Source organism: Schistocerca americana, chromosome 9 (genome assembly GCF_021461395.2).
Source record: "Schistocerca americana isolate TAMUIC-IGC-003095 chromosome 9, iqSchAmer2.1, whole genome shotgun sequence".
NCBI classification, from domain to species: Eukaryota; Metazoa; Arthropoda; class Insecta; order Orthoptera; family Acrididae; genus Schistocerca; species Schistocerca americana.
Window position 1 is genome coordinate 155,860,078 of NC_060127.1, and position 24,209 is coordinate 155,884,286.

Genomic DNA, 24,209 nt, shown 5'->3' on the forward strand with positions numbered 1-24,209 from the left:
AATACATGTGACTGGTCAAACACTGCCACTTGCATTTTATTACTTCAGGCCACTTCTCTCTAAGTATACACAACTGACTGATCTTGTACACTTACAATAGCTTTGCTGTGTCTTTGGAATTTTTTCTAGCCAGTCATTCATTATACTTTAGTAGCTACTCAGAACTTTCGTTTGTGCTACTTGTCACTGCAACACTGTGTGCTAACTGAAACTGAACTTTATAAATGTGACAAAGTCATAGAAGAGGTGTGTGACCATTATAATCATAATGATGAAAATGGCTTTAAAACAGCTAGTTGGTCATGAAGTAATACTGACAGGATGTTTCTAGACCCATTTCTTATTTATTACATGTTTCATGCTCTGCTAATTTTCAGATGACCTTGTGACAAATTAGTAACAGAAATTTTTTTGTTCTACAATCTGGCAATTTTACACAAGTGTGTTAAAAGAGGGTTAGTAACTGGTGGTATATATATACAGCACTGTGCTTTCCTGACAGTCACTCAAATTATCTTTCAATTACTCTTGATATGACACTACCTTTTAGAAATTATGTGGATGATACTTATTGGAAAATTAACACATGAAACAACCTTATTTAGAAACTCCACAGTACTAACTGGAGAGCACCGGCAGATACACTTTGAACTTCTGTGCTTCCATGGCTGAAGCATGTGCTCTGGTGTAGCTGAATAACTCTTGCGTAAATAAGATAGACATTCAGCTCATTATAACTATGAGAATCATTTCTGGGTATTGTATAAGAACTACTCCACTGTAATAGCTTCCAACACTGCAGTACACAGTCCTTATCACAAAATAATGCATCAATTTCCCAGCCATGAAGATATACCCAGGTTGATAACAAATCAACTTTGATCCAGAAATGCACCTTCGAGATTGGCCCAACAGTGAGCTGATAGCAACTTCACAACTGATAGCAAACGGTGTGAACGGTGTGAAACCTGGGCTACGAATGTTTCATTTCAAGTGTGACATCTTATTGATGCTCTACAGAGACATCACCATCCATCCATCAACCTCTGGTTCAATAACGCAACTTGACATTAGCATATAACAATTGTTTGTTTGTTTAATGTGTTATTTGTATTCATGTCTTGTTTTTTCCATGTACTTCTTGTGTAGTGCTACACGAGTACGCTTTACAAATAAGCGAACAATTTTTCAAGTTACACAGTACAGAAATTTTATATGTATTTTCCAGCAAATTTAAAAGCCATTATATACACTATGTTATAATAATTATTACCTTTTCTGCCTTCATGTGTTCAATACCGCCTACTACCTGAAAATTTGTTCATCACAGTCATTTTCCTACATTGTTTGGAACTTCATATTTTGGCCATTTGATGTAAAACACCACCATAATAAATTCTGTATTAAGGTACATTGATAATTATTATTTAGGGTCTATCTACTCTCAACTTAATATTTTCAAAACAAAACTATTTAATGTCTTTAATACAAAATAATTAAAATGTTATTAATTTCACTTTAAAAAGTTGGCACAACTTCAGCTGAAGTTGAACCAGAACAATTGATTTATAACTGTATTTTTGTGATAATTACATAAATAAGACTACGTAAATCTGTAATTGTAATACATCAAGTTCTCAAACAAACTCATTGTTGTAAAAATATATGTAAAATTAGTAAATTGTAAGGTACTCCAAAGTCCAAGAATGCCATCTTTCTGAATAGCATGTGATTCAGTAAATAGATTCTACAATCTGAGGGGCAGATGTGTGACTTTTACTCATATATATATATATAGTCAACTTAGTGACACTGCTGAAGTTGGCATCAGTGTAACTTTTCATATACAAGTGGAGGAATATGATACGGATAATAAACCACAGGAAGTGTTAACAGTTCATTTACAAACAGTGTTGAGTATTTAAGACCCAGCTATTATGCAACGGGCAAGTAAAACTGTAAGTGCTTGTTTTCAGGTTTATCTGGAATTAAACAGTTCGAAGGGAGAAGAATGAGGCCTGTCAGAACCTCTACGATAATACGCAACATCAATTGGCAGGTGCTTTACGGTAGTGTGGAGTGGTTAAAAGTTTGTGTCGCCAATAGATCAGTTTCATCCAAGTGTGCGAGTTCTTCCTCAGCTATGAGCTGTGCCAATTTTAATTTAGTCATGACCTGCCTCCTAGGGGAGAACTTTTTCACTGTCGTGGCGTATGCCAGAAACAAACTGTCTATTTCATCAGTACCCGCTCTGCTTTCTAAATAAGTGATGACGGGAGCCTGCGGTTCTGTGGGAGCCGTCGCAGCCCTCATCTTGGCACCAGGTGGCACACAAACTTCTTCAGTCGATGCTGGCAGTTGCTCCTGGAAAGATAACCTGTCTGTTTCCAGTTTAGGTACAGTAGGTGCTTCAGTGCCGACGTCCAAATCGCATGTGATCAGTTCGTGTTGCGGGTGTGTCGGGGGGCACCCAGATCTTAGCGCCGACTCCTGTGCAGCCGCCTCTTCCTCCTCGTGTGCACTGTCTTCCGATTCTGCCCCCGTATCAGGTGACGGACTCCCAGGTTCGGGGCCAGTCACTTCTGCAGAACTTGACCCGAGAGGCACAAAGGGGCGAAAAATCTCCATTTTTTCAGACCATATCCACCGTTTAGTGCTAGAACCCTCTTCTGAGCTGATCCTCAAATATCTTGCGTAGGTATCGCGAAGATTTTTCCATTTTCGTTTCATCTGGTCACCTGAAAGTAAAAATGAGTGATGAATTAGGAAAAATTTTTGCCGAGTGTAAGTTACTAATTAGTGTTTTGTGCTAAATACCTTAATTTAAGGCACTGGTACAGTAAGCAGGTGAGTTACGTTTACATACTTTCTAGTAAAAAATGAAAAACAAATCAGAAATTGGAAAACTTTATTAATTGCTATTGTCTTATTTAGACTGACCAGATTAGGGCCTTAAGGTTCTTTTTTATATCTGATCGGGAGCACCACATATGGAAACATATCACAATACATTCACTATGGCATCAACAATAATGACTACAATAAAAACAACCATCACAGTCACTAATAATAATAATAATTAAAATATTAAGAGATACTACTACTGCTGCTGCTACTAATAGAAACAGTAGATCACATTACAAGCGGATGTACAATACTAGCAAATATAGAATACCCCAGAAGACATGACAATGTAGCAAAAATAACACATCAGCAACTTGCCATACAACATAAACTAATAAAACAACACGTTCCCACATGCAAGTATGCACCACAAAATGCACTCGAGAATGATGAATACAAATTATACTGGAACAGAACCATTATAACAGATAAAACAACACCACATTACAAACCTGACATCATACTCACCAATAAAAAGAAGAAATTAACACAACTAATCGAAATATCCATACCCAATACAACGAATATACAGAAGAAAACAGGAGAAAAAATTGAAAAATACATCCAACTGGCTGAGGAAATCAAGGACATGTGGCATCAGGATAAAGGTGACATTATACCAATTATACTATCAACTACACGAGTCATACCACACAATATCCACCAGTACACCAACGCAATACAGCTACACCCAAACGTATATATACAACCACAGAAATCTGTAGTTATTGATACATGTTCAATTACCCAAAAGTTCCTAAATGCAATGTAACATATACAGTACAGTTAAAAGGAAGTCCGTGTCACTTTCCATTTTTAACCAGACATAATGTCTGAGAAAGGAAAGAAATAATAATACTAATGGGTGTTAAAAATGATACACAATACATACAGTTTAGCATATTTGAGAACATATTTAGTATTACAGAAGTGGAAGGGATACAGAAAGAGGAGAAGATTGAAATGACCATGACAGTGGTTGATAGGAATGAACAGAAATTAAAGAAAGAACTTCGCCAATGTGGACGAGAGAAAAGTTATGGACGAGGGGGGGATTGATGATAGCGAGGTACAGTCTAGTATATGGAATAGATGGGTATTGTGGTAGAAGGTGGCCCATTAATTGTCTTTTGAAGTATGAAAGGAATTTAATTTCCCTGATATTTTGAGGAATATAGTCAAGGGAGGTTGTTAATGTATAATATGAATTTGTGTATCAGGAAGTCTTTTCTGGCAGTATTTGTCTGGAGAGTATCCCTTGTATAGCATTGAAATGTGGACAGCAAGCATTTCTGGCAAGAAGAGAATAGAAGCTTTTAAAAGGTGGTGTTACAGAAGAATATTACATATTAGATGGCCAGCTCAAATAACTAATGATAAATACTGAATTCAATTGGGAGTGAGTGGGGGAGGAGCGTTATGGCCCAACTCTGCTACTAGACGAGGATAGACTGAAGAACACATCTCCCAGTGGCAACTGGTGCTCATTTTCATTGATGGGGTTCTGGCAAAAGGTAATCAAACATTATACTGAAATTGCTCAAAACTGTGTGTTATATAACCTTCATCTTTGTCACTGTTATGGTTCAGTCCAAAGACTGGTTTGATGCAGCTCTCCATGCTACTCTATCCTGTGCAAGCTTCTTCATCTTTGTAACTACTGAAAATTATGTCCTCATGAATCTGTTTACTGCAGTCATCTTTTGGTTTTCCTCAATGATTCTTCCCTCCCCACATACACACACTTCCTTCAGTACTAGCTTTGAGATCTCTTGATGTCTCAGAATGTGTCCTACGAACCGAACTTTTTCTTCTAGTGAGGTTGTGCCACAAAATTTCTTTCCTCCCCAATTCTATTCAGTGCCTGCTCATTAGTTACATGATCTATCCCCTAATCTTCAGCATTCTCCTGTAGCATCAAGTTTCGAAAGCTTCTATTCTTTTCTTGCCTAAACTGTGTATTGTTCATGTTTCACTTCCATATATGGCTGCACTCCACACAAATACTTACAGAAATACTTACAGTAAAAATTTACTGACACTAAAATCTATATTCCATGTGAAATTTCTATTCTGAAACACTTTCCTTGCTGTTGCCAGTCTACATTTTATACCCTCTCTATTTTAGTCATTGTCACTTATTTTCCTTCCCAAATAGCAAAACTCTTGTGCTGTTTTATCTTGTTTCCTAGTCAAATTCACCCGGGACACCTGATTTAATTCAATTAACACCATTATCCTTTAAACTTCCTGGCAGATTAAAACTGTGTGCCAGACCGAGACTCGAACTCGGGACCTTTGCCTCTCGCGGGCAAGTGCTCTACCATCTGAGCTACCCAAGCATGACTTACTTCCCATCCTTACAGCTTTACTTCTGCCAGTACCTCATCTCCTACCTTCCAAACTTTACAGAGCTTCTGTAAAGTATGGAAGGTAGGAGGCAAGGCACTGGCAGAAGTAAAGCTGTGAGGACGGGGTGTGAGTCGTGCTTGGGTAGCTCAGATGTCAGAGCACTTGTCCGCGGAAGGCAAAGGTTGTGAGTTTGAGTCTTGGGCTGGCACACAGTTTTAATCTGCCAGGAAGTTTCATATCAGCGCACACTCTGCTGCAGAGTGAAAATCTCATTCTGGAACAATTATCCTCGCTTTGCTTTTGCCAACAGTCATCTTGTACCCTCCTTTCAATATTCTGTCTATTTCGTTCAACTGCTCTTCCCAGTTCTTTGCTGTCTCTGGCAGAATTACAATCTCATCATCACACCTCAAAGTTTTTATTTCTTCTCCCTGAACCAACATCGGGGACAGATAACATCTGTGTTCGCTCCCATATCATCTCAACCATTGCTTTCTTATCGTGCCCCTTGATCCTGATTCTTATAACTACCATCTGGCTTCTGTACAAGTTGTAACTAGCCTTTTTATCCCTGTATTTTACACCTGCTGCCTTTAGCATTTCAAAGAGTGTTCCAGTCAAAATGTCAAAAGCTTTCTCAATGTATACAAATGCTTTAAACACAGGTTTCCCTTTCCTTAAACTGTCTTCTAGAGAAGTTGTAAGGTGAGTGTTGCCTCATGTGTTCCTACATTTCTATAGAATCCAAACTGATCTTTCCCAGAGTCAGTTCCTACCAGTTTCTTTGTTCTTCTGTGAAAAACTCATGTTAGTATTTTGCAACCATGGCTTATTAAACTGATAATTCAGTAATTTTCACACCTGTCAGCTCCTGCTTTCTGTGGAATGATTTAGGTCTTTCATTGCTCTGTCAATGACTCACACAATAATTTAACGGGAGCAAATATTTTTTTAAAGTATACATTATGATAAAATCAACATATAGTAACTGCCACAAAAAGTAAGACACAGATTTTGTTTTACTTTCAATTCATTTACAAATGTTGTGCAATTCCTACTTTATTTACTGAAATGACATTTAATTTCCTGTGTGCAACATTTTTCATTTTCATACCTCTTTTAAGTAAATATTTCAATAACACCCCATTTTTATTAAACCTACCTCAGAAACTACAAAATTTCATATACCTATGTAGAAAAAAAAAATGGCAGGAAAGTACAAAACGATCTATGTAAATGTGAACTACTTTAATATGCCATAACATTTGAACCAATGATAATGACATCCTTTTGCAATTTTGGGAGATGATAATATGTGATTGGGAGATTGCGCACACACGCGCACACACACGCACACACACACACACACACACACACACACACACACACACACACACACACACACACACAACAAATTTTGGAAGTGCTCTCCGTCAGCAATTCTGCAATGTTCTGTGCAGTATATCTTTGCCAATGTTGCTTATTTCATATGTAGTGGCCTCATGGAGTTCTGCAGCTGTTCTTGGTCTATTCTTGCACACCTGGCTTTTAAGTTTCTCAAGAGAGAGAGAGAGAGAGAGAGAGAGAGAGAGAGAGAGAGAGAGAGAGACCTGGAAGGGGATATGTCAGGTGATTGGGGGTATTGGGGGAGGGGGTGGGCAGCACACAAATTCTTTGAGATTATTCGGTCACCAAAGGACACTGGCTACAAATTGCATGCAAGCATTAGACATGCGACACATTGCTCCGTCTTGTTGGAAATGACCTTCTGTAAGTTCTACATCATGCAGCTGTTCTACAAGCATGCTGAAGGTGCCCATATGAACTGTAGTATCTACAATCATACCAAATAAAATAAGGTCTACAGTCCCAGAAGTTGACATCGTGCACTACTCTCCAGCCTTTTCATCATGGAATGGTGTTTTGTGGATGATATGGGAGTTTACACTAACCCAGTATCTGCTGTAACCTGACAGATGGAATCATGTGTCAACCATAAACCAAGTTATGGAGAGGATGTGTGGACACTGAATAAGAAACCCCTGAAACCATCGATAGTAACACAGTCTTCTCTAATGATCTGTTTCTTGCTATGTGTGCTGTATATGTTCGCAATACCAAATTCTTCAAGGCTCTTCAACACATACCATACTAAATCCCTGTCTCCTGGCTGAATCAACCCTATGTTTTCTGTGGAGAGTTTTCCAAGCATCTCTGAACATTATCAATAACTTCTACACTCAGTGATGGTCTATGTTTACCACTGTCACCAGTTTGTATACCAGTTGCCTCAAGATTCATTCTAATTGAAATAATTGTTGCCTTTGTTGGAACATCATGCATATTGAATACTCTCTGGTGTGCCCATTGTGTTGTAGCCAACGGGTGTTTTCCAATATGTTTTTATAATAAAAATCCACTCTCGATAAGTGTTCTGCATGTCTCTGCCAGCTACAGATTGCCAACAAATCACTAATTTGCTTGTTATCATATCCAAACAACGACACACTTACAGACTTCACAAACTGCAACCAAAAACAGATGAAACCGTTTCACAAAGACAGTTCATATTAGGTTTTGTGATTTCTTCTGTACCCAGTTTTATCATGGAGATAATGCATGTTGTTGGCATGTTGGTTCTCTAAAGAAGAATGAAAAATGGTGTACTGCATTATAATTTGGTGCATTTTTAAAAAATTGTCACTGGTTATTCTCTTAATTTTAAAATAATTCCCTTTCAAATATCCTCAATATTTATGTGAGTTTCACAATTGCTCTAACGTTCTAGGTCTCATATTCGACAAAAGTGAATTTTTCAATACTTCGCTGGCCGGTGTGGCTGAGCGGTTCTAGGTGCTACAGTCTGGAACCGCGCGACCCCTCCGGTCGCAGGTTCGAATCCTGCCTCGGGCATGGATATGAGTGATGTCCTTAGGTTAGTTAGGTTTAAGTAGTTCTAAGTTCTAAGGGATGATGACCTCAGCAGTTAAGTTCATAGTGCTCAGAGCCATTTGAACCTTTTTTTTTTTTTTTTCAATATTTCAACACAACTCAGTTTCTTTAATGATGTCACATTCAAAGTCACTGAAAATTTCAACACAATAGTCGTTCCATGCTTCCTGCATCTTAAATTTAACCTTACACTTTACGCAAGTTTTTTACCACAGCACTGATTTATATTACACTGCAGAAATCAGCCGATCTGCATCAACCTCTGGTAAACTACTCATTTTAACAGAAAACTGAGACAACGGATTTCAAAAAATAGTATGAGAATTTTTAAAGAGATCCACTCACTGTCAGGTTCAAAGAGATGCTGAACTGAGCATGTGTGAATGCGTTGCTTGTTTTCTGTTCCCTAGACAGGAGTGTGTGACTTATAGGAACATGTTCATATCAAGGGACTATTCAGTGCTTTACTGTTTCTATACAAATACAAAATCAAATAGGGGTAATGCAGGAGTAGGTTTAATAATGAATAAAAAAATAGGAGTGCGGGTTAGCTACTACAAACAGCATAGTGAACGCATTATTGTGGCCAAGATAGACACAAAGCCCATGCCTACTACAGTAGTACAAGTTTATATGCCAACTAGCTCTGCAGATGATGAAGAAATAGATGAAATGTATGACGAGATAAAAGAAATCATTCAGGTAGTGAAGGGAGACGAAAATTTAATAGTCATGGGTGACTGGAATTCGTCAGTAGGAAAAGGGAGAGAAGGAAACATAGTAGGTGAATATGGATAGGGGGGAAGAAATGAAAGAGGAAGCCGCCTTGTAGAATTTTGCACAGAGCATGACTTAATCATAGCTAACACTTGGTTCAAGGATCATAAAAGAAGGTTGTATACCTGGAAGAACCCTGGAGATACTAAAAGGTATCAGATAGATTATATAATGGTAAGACAGAGATTTAGGAACCAGGTTTTAAATTGTAAGACATTTCCAGGGGCAGATGTGGATTCTGACCACAATCTATTGGTTATGAACTGCAGATTGAAACTGAAGAAACTGCAAAAAGGTGGGAATTTAAGGAGATGGGACCTGGATAAACTGAAAGAACCAGAGGTGGTAGAGAGTTTCAGGGAGAGCATAAGGGAACAATTGACAGGAATGGGGGAAAGAAATACAGTAGAAGAAGAATGGGTAGCTCTGAGGGATGAAGTAGTGAAAGCAGCAAAGGATCAAGTAGGTAAAAAGACGAGGGCTAATAGAAATCCTTGGGTAACAGAAGAAATATTGAATTTAATTGATGAAAGGAGAAAATATAAAAATGCAGTAAATGAAGCAGGCAAAAAGGAATACAAACGTCTCAAAAATGAGATCGACAGGAAGTGCAAAATGGCTAAGCAGGGATGGCTAGAGGACAAATTTAAGGATGTAGAGGCTTGTCTCATTAGGGGTAAGATAGATACTGCCTACAGGAAAATTAAAGAGACCTTTGGAGAGAAGAGAACCACTTGTATGAATATCAAGAACTCAGATGGCAACCCAGTTCTAAGGAAAGAAGGGAAGGCAGAAAGGTGGAAGGAGTATATAGAGGGTTTATACAAGGGCGATGTGCTTGAGGACAATATTATGGAAATGGAAGAGGATGTAGATGAAGATGAAATGGGAGATGAGATACTGTCTGAAGAGTTTGACAGAGCACTGAAAGACCTGAGTCGAAACAAGGCCCTGGGAGTAGACAACATTCCATTAGAACTACTGATGGCCTTGGGAGAGCCAGTCATGACAAAACTCTACCATCTGGTGAGCAAGATGTATGAGACAGGCGAAATACCCTCAGACTTCAAGAAGAATATACACTCCTGGAAATTGAAATAAGAACACCGTGAATTCATTGTCCCAGGAAGGGGAAACTTTATTGACACATTCCTGGGGTCAGATACATCACATGATCACACTGACAGAACCACAGGCACATAGACACAGGCAACAGAGCATGCACAATGTCGGCACTAGTACAGTGTATATCCACCTTTCGCAGCAATGCAGGCTGCTATTCTCCCATGGAGACGATCGTAGAGATGCTGGATGTAGTCCTGTGGAACGGCTTGCCATGCCATTTCCACCTGGCGCCTCAGTTGGACCAGCGTTCGTGCTGGACGTGCAGACCGCGTGAGACGACGCTTCATCCAGTCCCAAACATGCTCAATGGGGGACAGATCCGGAGATCTTGCTGGCCAGGGTAGTTGACTTACACCTTCTAGAGCACGTTGGGTGGCACGGGATACATGCGGACGTGCATTGTCCTGTTGGAACAGCATGTTCCCTTGCCGGTCTAGGAATGGTAGAACGATGGGTTCGATGATGGTTTGGATGTACCGTGCACTATTCAGTGTCCCCTCGACGATCACCAGTGGTGTACGGCCAGTGTAGGAGATCGCTCCCCACACCATGATGCCGGGTGTTGGCCCTGTGTGCCTCGGTCGTATGCAGTCCTGATTGTGGCGCTCACCTGCACGGCGCCAAACACGCATACGACCATCATTGGCACCAAGGCAGAAGCGACTCTCATCGCTGAAGACGACACGTCTCCATTCGTCCCTCCATTCACGCCTGTCGCGACACCACTGGAGGCGGGCTGCACGATGTTGGGGCGTGAGCGGAAGACGGCCTAACGGTGTGCGGGACCGTAGCCCAGCTTCATGGAGACGGTTGCGAATGGTCCTCGCCGATACCCCAGGAGCAACAGTGTCCCTAATTTGCTGGGAAGTGGCGGTGCGGTCCCCTACGGCACTGCGTAGGATCCTACAGTCTTGGCGTGCATCCGTGCGTCGCTGCGGTCCGGTCCCAGGTCGACGGGCACGTGCACCTTCCGCCGACCACTGGCGACAACATCGATGTACTGTGGAGACCTCACGCCCCACGTGTTGAGCAATTCGGCGGTACGTCCACCCGGCCTCCCGCATGCCCACTATACGCCCTCGCTCAAAGTCCGTCAACTGCACATACGGTTCACGTCCACGCTGTCGTGGCATGCTACCAGTGTTAAAGACTGCGATGGAGCTCCGTATGCCACGGCAAACTGGCTGACACTGACGGCGGCGGTGCACAAATGCTGCGCAGCTAGCGCCATTCGACGGCCTACACCGCGGTTCCTGGTGTGTCCGCTGTGCCGTGCGTGTGATCATTGCTTGTACAGCCCTCTCGCAGTGTCCGGAGCAAGTATGGTGGGTCTGACACACCGGTATCAATGTGTTCTTTTTTCCATTTCCAGGAGTGTAATAATCCCAATCCCAAAGAAAGCAGGTGTTGACAGATGTGAAATTTACCGAACTATCAGTTTAATAAGTCACTGCTGCAAAATACTAACGCGAATTATTTACAGATGAATGGAAAAACTGGTAGAAGCCGACCTCGGGGAAGATCAGTTTGGATTCCGTAGAAATGTTGGAACACGTGAGGCAATACTGACCTTACGACTTATCTTAGAAGAAAGATTAAGGAAAGGCAAACCTACGTTTCTAGCATTTGTAGACTTAGAGAAAGCTTTTGACAATGGTAACTGGAATACTCTCTTTCAAATTCTGAAGGTGGCAGGGGTAAAATACAGGGAGCGTAAGGCTATTTACAATTTGTACAGAAACCAGATGGCAGTTATAAGAGTCGAGGGGAATGAAAGGGAAGCAGTGGTTGGGAAGGGAGTGAGACAGGGTTGTAGACTCTCCCCAATGTTATTCAATCTGTATATTGAGCAAGCAGTGAAGGAAACAAAAGAAAAATTCGGAGTAGGTATTAAAATTCATGGAGAAGAAGTAAAAACTTTGAGGTTCGCCGATGACATTGTAATTCTGTCAGAGACAGCAAAGGACTTGGAAGAGCAGTTGAACGGAATGGATAGTGTCTTGAAAGTATATAAGATGAACATCAACAAAAGCAAAACGAGGACAATGGAATGTAGTCAAATTAAATCGGGTGATGCTGAGGGAATTAGATTAGGAAATGAGACACTTAAAGTAGTAAAGGAGTTTTGCTATTTAGGGAGTAAAATAACTGATGATGGTCGAAGTAGAGAGGATATAAAATGTAGACTGGCAATGGCAAGGAAATCGTTTATGAAGAAGAGAAATTTGCTAACGTCGAGTATAGATTTAAGTGTCAGGAAGTCGTTTCTGAAAGTATTTGTATGGAGTGTTGCCATGTATGGAAGTGAAACATGGACGATAACTAGTTTGGACAAGAAGAGAATAGAAGCTTTCGAAATGTGGTGCTACAGAAGAATGCTGAAGATAAGGTGGGTAGATCACGTAACTAATGAGGAGGTATTGAGTAGGATTGGGGAGACGAGAAGTTTGTGGCACAACTTGACTAGAAGAAGGGATCGGTTGGTAGGACATGTTTTGAGGCATCAAGGGATCACAAATTTAGCATTGGAGGGCAGCATGGAGGGTAAAAATCGTAGAGGGAGACCAAGAGATGAATACACTAAGCAGATTCAGAAGGATGTAGGTTGCAGTAGGTACTGGGAGATGAAGAAGCTTGCACAGGATAGAGTAGCATGGAGAGCTGCATCAAACCAGTCTCAGGACTGAAGACCACAACGACAACTGTTTCTATTTGATGCCGAATAGGAGCGACCAAAAGAGGACTGAAAACTAACAGAATCGAATGGAACCGGATACATATGAAATAGGTCTCAGACAGAGATGACAAAAGTCACAGGATAGCAATACGCACACATACAGATGGAGGTAGCATCTTGTACACGAAGTATAAATGGCAGCATATTGGCGGAGCTGTGATTTGTACTCTGGTGATTAGTGTGAAAAGGTTTCTGACACGAGTATGGCTGGATGATACGAATTAACAGACGTTGAATGCAGAATAGTAGTTGGGGCTAGGCACCTGGGAAATTCCATTTTGGAAACTATTGTGTCCAGACTAAGCGCCTGCAACTCTCGCTTCCCGCGAAGCAGACTGGTACAGTGGGCCCCGGAGCGAGTAGGGGTCTGCCTGGCCGGTCATACTGGAAAAACAGACGCTTCCCAGAGACCACAAGGAGGCGTCCACGGCACCGCAAGAGGTCGCTACAGCCGCGGACCTCTTTCCTTCCGCTTGACACGTGACTGCAAATAGAGCCAGCCATATCCGTGCGCCGAGCAGTATTTAGGCTGGCGCAGGAGAGGCAGTTCACGCCGAGCGAGCCCACTGGCGTCATCGTAGCCACCACGTCATCGTCCACTGCCACCAGCGTACCGGAGCCGTCCTCGCAGGGCCTCTACGCGCCGTCGGACTCAGGTGACGGCAACGTGGACTCCGCAGCGCTCTTCACGAGACGCCCAGGGCTTGGTTTGGTGAAGTTATATGGTTACTACAGACAGTTTATGGTTGGAAGAATCTCTGATTTAGTTATTGGTAGGTTTGGAGGATCAGTCGTACCTCACGAATATTGTTTTGTAAATTTTGCAGAAAGACTTAAGTTTAAATAAAAACGCTATAACTCACACTCTGAGATTTTCCTATCCGCGGACAGTGGATATATTAGAAACTGTTAGGGAATTCAATATCCCAAGGTCAACAGTGTGCTGGGTATACCAAACTTCAGGCATTACTCCTCGCCACCGACAATGCGCTGGCTGACAGCCTTCACTTAACCACCAAGAGCAGTGACGTTTGTTTACAGTTGTCAGTGCTAACAGACAAGCAACACTGTATGAAATAACCACAAAAATCAACGTGGGGCATACGTCGAACATATCTGTTCTGACACTGTGGCAAAAATCGGTGTTAATAGGCTATGGCTAACAACAGGACATCGACTGCAGTGCCTGGGCTTGCGAGCATATCCGTTGGATCCTAGGCGACTGGAAAACCGTGGCCTGGTCAGCCGAGTCACAATTTCAGTTAGTAAGAGCTGACAGCAGGGTTTGAGTGTGGCACAGACGCCATGGAGCCACGGACCAGAGTTGTCAACGAGGCACTGTGCGGTGGTAGCTCTGTAATGGTGTGGGCTGTGTTTGCATGGATTGGACTGCGTCTTTTGATCCAACTGAACAGATCATTGCCTGGAAATCGTTATGTTTGGATACTCATACCATTCGCAGCCAAACAATGATGAAATTTTTATGGATGACAATGCGCTTCATCACCGGGCCACAATTGTTCACGACTGGTTTGAAGAACATCCTGTGCAATTCGAGCAAATTATTTGGCCATTATAACGGATCTTTTACGTTGGGATAAATTTATTTTATGTTTTTGTTAGATGTTTTCGCTAAACAGCTGAATAAATTGTAATTAGGAATAATTTAATTGCTCAGAGTAGAAAAGATAATGTCAAAGAGATGTTCATTGGGCGAAAATTGTCATGTAACGTCATTGCGTTGTTCGGTTGTTAAAACAAGTTGTTTGTGCTCTGTTCTGCTGTTCGGTCGTGCTCGTATCTGAAAGGAATTAATTCGGGGACTACAATAAACTTTCACATAATAGTTACGATTCGATGTTCCGACAAAAGGGGTTACCGTCAGTGTTAATTTGAATTGTGGGCGACAGGAGTAGTTTTGACAGATACGTGAAAACGGACGTAACGAAAGTTGTTCGCATATCATCCTTGAACGTGACTTTTTATCTAATTCACGATTGCGGGCTCATTAAAAGCTATTATCTCATGATTAGGATCAATCCCTCTTTCCTCCTAGATAGTGATCATTCATTAACATTTACGTCATAAGAAAAAGGATTATTAATGAAAGTGATGTTAAATGACAATTACGTGTTATTCCGTTAGTGTGGGACCGACATAATATCTCTGAAATGACATTGATATACAATTTGTGTTAAATACTGAACTGAGATAGGAAGTAAATTGAAATTAGTGAACATTTGATACTGAGACTATAGAAGCAGAAGCGCTTAAGGTTTCTCTTCTCTAAAATGGCAAAATAGGTACGAACTTTAACTCAATAGTCGACATTATGTATTGCAAAGACATTAGCATTTCATACCTATTTTGACGACGCGCTGTTAAACAAAGGAACGTTGAGTCTCTGTACGAGTAATAAAATTAAATCTAAAAACATAATTAATAACGGCGAACTCCGCTTTAACAAACTGTATTGCGTGTCGTCATCGGGCAATAACTGCTCAGCCCCGGAGACTTGTGTGGTGAAATTAGAAGTCGGGCATATAAAACAAACTCAAAAATCCATTCAAGCTACAGTGGAGTCGGCACAACACGACGTGGGCAGTTATACCATCCAGATCACCCGACTTGAATCCCATTTAGGGACATATTAAAGAGGTCCGTTTGTGCACAAAATTCTGCACCGGCAACACTTTCATAATTATGGACGGCTATGTAGACAGCATGGCTCTATATTTCTGCAAGTAACTTCCAACTACTTGGTGAGTCTATGCTACATTCAGCTGCTGCACTACAATATGCAAAAAGAGGTCGCACACGATATTAGGAGGTACCCCATGGCTTGGTACATCAACGTATACTATATGCTGGAAGGCCATCATGCTCACCGAGCGAGGTGGCGCAGTAGCACACTGAACTCGCAATTACAAGAAAACAGCCCTCGGTCACTAATTTTTAATGAATTAACCGGGTTTCGACACTGCTAGGAGTGACAAAACAGTATATACAGTTCCACACAGTAAATGGAATGAGCCCATTAATTTTTTTTTTTTTAATTATGAATTTGGCCAGCTATGGACCGCATACAACTTAAGACTTATGGTGTTTCTTTTTCTTCCGTTCTTCCCAGTACTACTTCATTTTCTCGCCAACTGCTCGTCTCTGCTCATCTGTCCACACTCTCTTGGGTCGAGGTTTTGGCGCATCTTCTTCATAGTTTGCGTTTTCTATAAGTAGCCTAAAGTTATTCCTGTCACGTATTATTTCTTCTGTAACACCTATTTTGTTGGTGTCTTTCTTTACTGCTTCTATCCATCCTACAGTGTTTTTCAGCTTACTAACGTAATTAAAAATTTTCTTTGTAATCCGTGTTTCTTCCATTCTTTTTAAATGTCCATAAAATTTTAGCCGTCTCTTCCTCATTGTATCTGTGATCTTTTCTGTATTTTTATATAGATCTTCATTTCTCCTTTTAATCCACCTATTTTCCTTGTTTTTCTGAGGACCTAGAATTTTTCTTAATATTTTTCTCTCTCTTTTTTCTAGTTCTCTTAATTCGCCTTTTTTATTCAATGTTACGCACTCTGATCCATTTGTTGCTTGTGTCCTAATAACTGAATTATAATGATCAATCTTTGCTTGTATGGATATTGATTTCTTATTGTAGTAGTTTTGTGTTAATTTATATGCAAATTCCAACTTTTTTATTCTTTCTTTATTTGTTGTGTTATCCAGTCCATTGGCTTGGATCCACTCCCCCAGGTATTTGAATCTATCAACTCTTAATTTTTCCATACTTTGTTTTCATAAACTTTTCTGTATAGTGTTTGTGTTCTATATACTCGGTTTTTTCGTAGGATATTTTTAGCCCAGTCTTTTCAGCAATCTCGTGTAACATATCAAGCATAACTGTTGCGCCTGTTCGGTTTTCAGTTATCAATGCCATATCATCCGCAAAGGCTAAACATTTTACTTCAAATTTGTTCTTTCCTTGGTCCATGCTTATACCCTTTGTGCCTCTGTTTTTTAATGTGTTTTCCCATTAATAAATATAGACCTCAATCAGAAATCGGTAGCTGAGATAGATTATTCAACATTTCTAGGTGTATGAATTGATGAGGGGTTGAACTGGAAAAAACACACTGAGGATCTGCTGAAACGTTTGAGTTCAGCTACTTATGCTATTAGGGTCATTGCAAATTTTGGCGATATACATCTGAGTAAATTAGCTTACCACGCCTATTTTCATTCTCTGCTTTCGTATGGCATCACATTCTGGGGTAACTCATCATTGAGTAAAAGAGTGTTCATTGCACAAAAGCGTGTAATCAGAATAACTGCTCGAGCTCATCCAAGATCATCCTGCAGACACTTATTTAAAGAGCTATAAATCTTCACTGTAGCCTCACAATATATATATTCACCTATGAAATTTGTTATTAACAATCCGGACGAATTCAAAAGTAACAGCAGTGTACATGGCTACAACTCTAGGAGAAACGATGATCTTCACTACTCAAGGTTAAATCTAACTTTGGCTCAGAAGGGGGTAAATTATGCTGCCACAAAAGTCTTTGGTCACTTACCTAATAGCATCAAAAGTCTGACAGATAGCCATATAGCATTTAAAAGGAAATTAAAATAATTTATTAATGGCAACCCCCACATTAAAAAAAAATTGAGTGTCATGTAATATTTTGTCTAATGTAATATCTTGGATAGACACCTTTTATTAACCTGACACGTTCCACATCATTACCAAGTGTCGTATTCATGATCTATGGAACAAGTACTAATCTAATCTAGAATTGTATCATACGTTTTTACTCATAATCCTGTAACCATGTTATAGACCATTCTTTGGTTTAAATTTTGAGGAAGACACTGCTAGCAGTGTCGAAACCGGTTAATTCGTTAAAAATTAGTGACCGAGGGTTGTTTTCCTTTAATTGTAACTATTCACGGTCTCCGAACGTGCAGCAATGAAAAAAACATAAAAAAAATAATAATCACTGGACTCGCATTCAGAAGGACGACGGTTCAAACCAGCGTCCAGCCATCCTGATTTAGGTTTTCCATGATTTCCGTAAATCACTTCAGGCAAATGCTGGGATGGTTCCTTTGATTCCTTTGAAAGGGCACGGCCGATTTCCTTCCCCATCCCTCCCTAACCCGTGCTTGCGCTCCGTCTCTAATGACCTCGTTGTCGACGGGACGTTAAACATCAATACCCCCCCCCCTCCTCCTCCTCCTCCTCCTCCTCCTCCTCCTCCTCCATCATGCCCAGAAACAACAGTCAACTTGCCAACAATGTCCGGTACTTCTGATTATCCCAGAGCTACTGAGATCATTGAAACACAACTTTCCCATTTCCACGAACATTCGGAGGGAAGTTACGAACCACGGAAATAGTTCAGGCTTATATGGATCGCTCTGTAGTTTCCGGGAGGTGGGGAGGGTGACAGCTTTGGCAGTTCTGGCAAGGACGCAGCAATTCCTCCGTACCGAAATGGCTATACACTCTAAAATCAAGAGCGAGCAGCGCTTTTGGTCGGGGAAGTGCCCTCTTCCGGAAGAAACCTGCCACCGGCCTACAGGGGCACCCAAAATAAGTTGCCCGTTATCCGTCTTCCGCTGTAGACCAACGTGCAGTGATATACATGGTTTCTGTTCGGGGCGTCTTAGTTACCAGTGTCAGGCAGTTAACTCTGTATATTCACTGATATACTTCGGTATCCGGAAGTGATGGAAAAGCGCCCTGTATTGCAAGAAAATGTGCACAATACGAAGAAGAGGTGTTTGCGAAGTAACGAGCGTTCGATAGTCTCTATTGTTATTACAGCGTTTGTTAAGGAGGCCACACAAAAAGAACTGTCCCAATCAAAGGGCTGCAATTATGCAAACGCTAGCCTCCCACAATTGGACGCATAAGGAAGGAACGCGAAAATAAGGCGCATGGTTTACTGGAATCGCCACGTAGGAAAATTAATAATTTTTGGAGCAAACCCATCGTTATAGACAGTCTTACAATCACGTACAACCTTTGATGCTTATCGAATAGCAACATTTGAATGTATTCTGTCACTAAATCCTTATCTCGGTTACTACTCACCTGATTCTAAGACATATTGCGTAAAACATATACGCAATGGCTATTCTAAACACTCCTGAAATTTCCTTCGAAACATGTACACCGATTCTGGACTGCTAACAAGGGAACGTCCCCATCGCACCCCCCTCAGATTTAGTTATAAGTTGGCACAGTGGATAGGCCTTGAAAAACTGAACACAGATCAATCGAGAAAACAGGAAGAAGTTGTGTGGAACTATAAAAAAATAAGCAAAATATACAAACTGATTAGTCCGTGTGCAAGATATACTCCATCAAGGAGAGACACAATTGAGGAACACCGTGGTCACGTGGTTAGCGTGAGCAGCTACGGAACGAGAGGTCCTTGGTTCAAGTCTCCCCTCGATCGAAAAATTTTTCTTTGCAAAGTTGTGATCTGTCTGTTCGTTCATTGACGTCTCTGTTCACTGTAATAAGTTTGGTGTACGTGTTTTGCGACCGCATCGCAAAACCGTGCGATTAGTAGACGAAAGGACGCGCCTCTCCAATGGGAACCGAAAACATTTGATCGCAAGGTCATAGGTCAACCGATTCCTCCACAGGAAAACACGTCTGATATATTCTATACGACACTGGTGACGGCATGTGCATCACATGACAGGAATATGTTGTCGACCCACCTAACTTGTACACTTGGCGAATGGGTAAAAAGATTCATCTACGTTGCCCGATTTAGGGTTTCTTGTGGAGGTGATAATTACTCCCAAAAAGTGATGAAAACATCAGAGTTTGTCACATAAACTGCAAAAAATGAATCCAAAAGTCTCACAGTCGCACACTTTTCCCTGTGCTCTGTCAAAACATATCTTTTTAACTTTTTCAAATTTTTCCGTGTGTAGACCGCCAAATCCTGCATATGTCCAAGCAAATCTGAACATGCCCTGGAATTTTGGAGAGGGAAGTTGATTTATGTGTGAGTGCCTGAACTTTGATAATTGTCTGAAAATAAAAAATTAAAATTTTCGCTCGAAGGAAGCCTTGAACCAAGGACCTCCCGTTCCATAGCTGCTCACGCTAACCACGGGACCACGGCGCTCCTGAGTTCTGTTTCTCCTTGATGGAGCATATCTTACACATGGACTAATCAGTTTGTATATTTTGCTTATTTTTTCATAGTTCCACACAGCTTCTTCCTGTTTTCTCGATTGATCTGTGTTCAGTTTTTCAGGGTCTATCCACTGTGGCAACTTATAACTAAATCTGAGGGGGGGTGCGATGGGGAGGTTCCTTGTAAGTAAAAAAGCTTGACATACGAGGTGCGTTCACATATTAATTTTTATTTTTTTGTAAGAACTTTATTTGTTAATCTATAGCGATGTTATCCTCTTCAAAACATTCCCTATTACATACTATACACTTACGCCAGTGCTTTTTCCAATTCCCGAAACACTTTAGGAACTGCTTCCTAGGGATATCTGATCCATGCTTGTAAAACCACTGTCCTTTAAGGCATGCTTTGAAATGTTTATATCACTTGTATGCCCTTTGTTTACTCATAACAGACTCACTAAAAGCTATATTTAACATTTCTAAAAATTTCCTACACTTTATTCCATTTTTATAACAAAATTTAATACCGATTGTCTAATCTATTTTTATACAAAACAAATAATCGTCAATGCTACCAAAACACACGTAACATTTTTGACAGCTGACAACAGAGTAAATACCACTACGCATAACAACGTACACATGGTTTTCTGACATGTTTACGAAGACAGTGACAAAAAAGTAATGCAAATAGGACTAATACAACATGCACAATTATAAATTTCTGGTTACTTTTTAAACACTCTTCGTATTGCAAGAATTGTCAAGTTTCAATGCAGCCCTTCAAAGAAAACTACCGTTTACTAAAAACACAAGTAAGAACAGGCCTTAAATTCTACAGATTGACTGCATTATATGGGGTTCGTTTTACGAATAGCAATAGCGGAAAATACATTCACACGAACAGGCATTCGGTTCTATATTTGTACGCGTGGTAGAATCCTGACTTCCATTCTTATCTTAACATTATTTACTCTCTAATGTTGTGATTCGGAAGATGCTATCGTCTTTTGTATTCCTTATGGTCTTAACGCATTTGTCTAAATAATAAATGAAAAGCATCAGATTGCTTATGTTCTACAATAGCAAACTGGTGCTTTTCATTTATCATAACGTTTTTCTACCAAGAACCGACAGAAGACTCTGTTATCATTTGTCTAAAAATAAACGCAGTCGGGACGTATCTGTACATGGCGTTGCCACAGATTTAAAGCGCGCGCTGCGACACGGTCGGTTCTACGTTTGAAACAGCCTGTAGAAGCGTCTTCTGACGTAGCTGGATAGGCAGAGTGGGGACTCGCTCGCTCGCTTTTCAGTTTTGTCTCTGGTAGTTCACTAGTGCCATATCGCACCGTAAGGCCGGTATTACACTATCAAATTTCTTTGTCAAATATCTTTGCCCAATATCTTTGTCAAAGATATTTGATGGTATAATAGGGAACTTTGTCAAATGTCGTCCAATATTTGATCAAATCCAGGGCCTCGCACAAGGAATTCGCTTGTCTTCTGTTCACTGCAATGTGACATGTTGCCACATGGAGCGCTAGCATCGCTGCATTCTGTCGTCTGTAGTGTTTTTATAAACTTTGCCGGTAAATACAATTGGTGTGTGCCGACAACTACAAAATTAATAGAGATGTATGAAGCCGATGAGGCGCTTTACAACGTGAGGCACACTGAATACAAAAATAGATTACGAAGATTGGAGACCTGACCTGACCTGACCTAACCTAACCGTCTCCTGTAGCAAGGAATCGGAGTGTTACAGTGAGCCTGTCTTCTGCAGATGTAGCAGTTTTTAAGTGAATATTGTGCTCTGTGATACGAGGATACACTTCATTGAGCACATACAGAAATGTATGCACATCCATTCTTAAGTAATTGATGTACGACTTGACGTCCTCCACTATAAGCTCACGTAACAAGTTTTGTTGAATGCTTTTATCGTGTCGTCGTAAAACCCACGGCGTCAACCAGGTATGTTTCCTTCCCCTCCCCCCCCCCCCCCTTCTCTTCCGCATGTGCACACAGTGCAATTGTGGTACATGCAACTGCTGCGGTTAATAAGTTGTTGTTGTCAGCCATCTTGCACTTTGACGAAAAATATGATGACAGTGTAATACCCCTTATAGCGCTACGTCAAAGATCTTTGTCAAATATATTTGACGGAATATTTGATCGCATCTTTAATCAAATCTTTGACAAAGAAATTTGATAGTGCAATACCGACAGACTATACACGATTACATGTCCTAGCCGCCCGGCGAGCATGGTGAGCAGCGACGGGGCGGAAGAGGAGGGTTGAGGGCAAGAGGGAAAGAAAGAAAAAGTGTGTGTGTGTGTATGTGTGTGTGTGTGTGTGAGAGAGAGAGAGAGAGAGAGAGAGAGAGAGAGAGAGAGAGAGAGAGAAGAAAGAAAGAAAGAAAGAAAGAGAGAGAGAGAAAGAAAGAAAGAAAGAAAGAGAGAGAGAGAAAGAAAGAAAGAAAGAAAGAGAGAGAGAGAGAGAGAGAGAGAGAGAGAGAGAGAAAGAAAGAAAGAAAGAAAGACTGAATGAAAGAGACGGAGGGAAGGGATGTGGCCCGCTGTTCCTACGCTATGCTACGGCGAGGGGCGAGGCGGAGACAGCTTGGTCGCTTCACGGGCTGCTGGTTTCTGATCGGGGCTGTGGAGGCAGTACGGGCACAGAGTTGTCTGTGGTAGGAGCACAGACAAAGATATTTACTCTGTGGGTAGGAGCCACCTGACGCTTACCACTAGCGCTGGACGACGAATGGGGTGGAGAAAGGTAAACCGGTTCGGTACTGTGGAAGGACAAGCTAAGGGGTGATTCAAAGAGGGGTAGCGCCGTGGCGCAGCCCTTCTAACGACAGCTCACAACAGCATCGTGTCTCTGCAATGGTGCAGTGGAAACGGGGCGTGACTATCTCTGGTCTTCGTCGCTTTACTGCATCAAAGTTGTCATACCCTGATATAGTAGTGAAAAAAATATACCGAATAAAATTATATCCAACAATTTCTAGTTGGGACAGGCCTCTGTGGTCCTTAAGAACACTGCCCCTGAAGCATATAGGTATAGTCAATCTGGTTATGGAATGAACACTGGGGGATGAAAATTATAGAGGAAAACCAAAATTTTACTACATCAAGCAGGCTCAAGTGGATGTAGGTCGCAATAGTTATGTAGAGGTGATGAGTGTTGCACAGGACCGGAATGGTTGATAACGAAATAGTTGACCAATTAGCAAACACACTGACAGAGAAAAAATCAAAAGACGAAGCAGGAGTAGAGCGACATAAACGAAAAATTAAATTGGTAGGCGTGTTTCTACATATCAGGTTTGCTTCAAATAAACGCCAGTCATACACATTATTTACCTTTCAGATTGAACGTGGTGAGGAAATGTTCGTCAAGAACGCCTTTAAAGCGACAAAGACGCCATTATCATCACCTCACTTGAGTTTAAACGAGGTCGTGGAATTGGACTACGATAAACTGAATGTTCCTTCCAAGATATTGCAGAAAGGCAGGAATGTCCTGTAAAGAGGGAGAGAGAGAGAGAGAGAGGTACTGGTGTCCGTATAGCCGCGGCGCATCGTAACTGCAGTTGCTGCAGCAATTTGAGCAACAGTTGGTACCACAGGGACACAACGAACTGATACTGTAGAAGCAGGTTCTGCCTCGGTGCCAGTCATCGCCGTGTGTTGGTTAAAAAATCTGGGTCAATGAAGAAAAAAAAAAGGGACATAAATATTGTATTGACTAAATTTAATACACATACAAGTTTACCTTTACAATGTGCACTCAGATGATCTCAAATCACTTTTTACAATTATTCTGCCACACTATCACCGTACTTTTCACTTTTATGTACTTTATCAAGAAGTGCATTTTCGTTTGAAATTGTATCATAAAAGTCAGTACACGACACTCCATTGAAGTGTGTTTTGACAATGAGCAAGGCCCTCACTGTTTCAACTTTCATTCTGTTTTTTCATCTGAGCACACAGAGTTCACTAACGAAAACACACGTTCCACAGCAGCATTTGACCCAGGAAATGCCAGACAAAACACCAAATGAATCATGTTTTTCATGTTCATGTTTTTACTTTTGAAATAAGCAAATATTTTACACCACGTTGCAGTAACACTTTCTTTGTCTCCTTCACTTTTTATGAAGTTCT

The 24,209-nt window shown here is 41.0% G+C and overlaps 1 protein-coding gene across 1 annotated transcript in view; it reads right to left on the reverse strand.

The window, feature by feature from the left end:
* Window positions 1–1,631: 1,631 nt before the first annotated feature.
* LOC124551204 (transcription factor Adf-1-like) overlaps window positions 1,632–24,209 on the reverse strand; it is a 97,994-nt gene continuing 75,416 nt past the window's right edge. Inside the window, exon 2 of the mRNA XM_047126195.1 lies at window positions 1,632–2,738. Within this exon, the coding sequence (XP_046982151.1) occupies window positions 2,065–2,738 (674 nt within the window). The 3' untranslated portion in view covers window positions 1,632–2,064. The remainder of the gene's footprint in view (window positions 2,739–24,209) is intronic.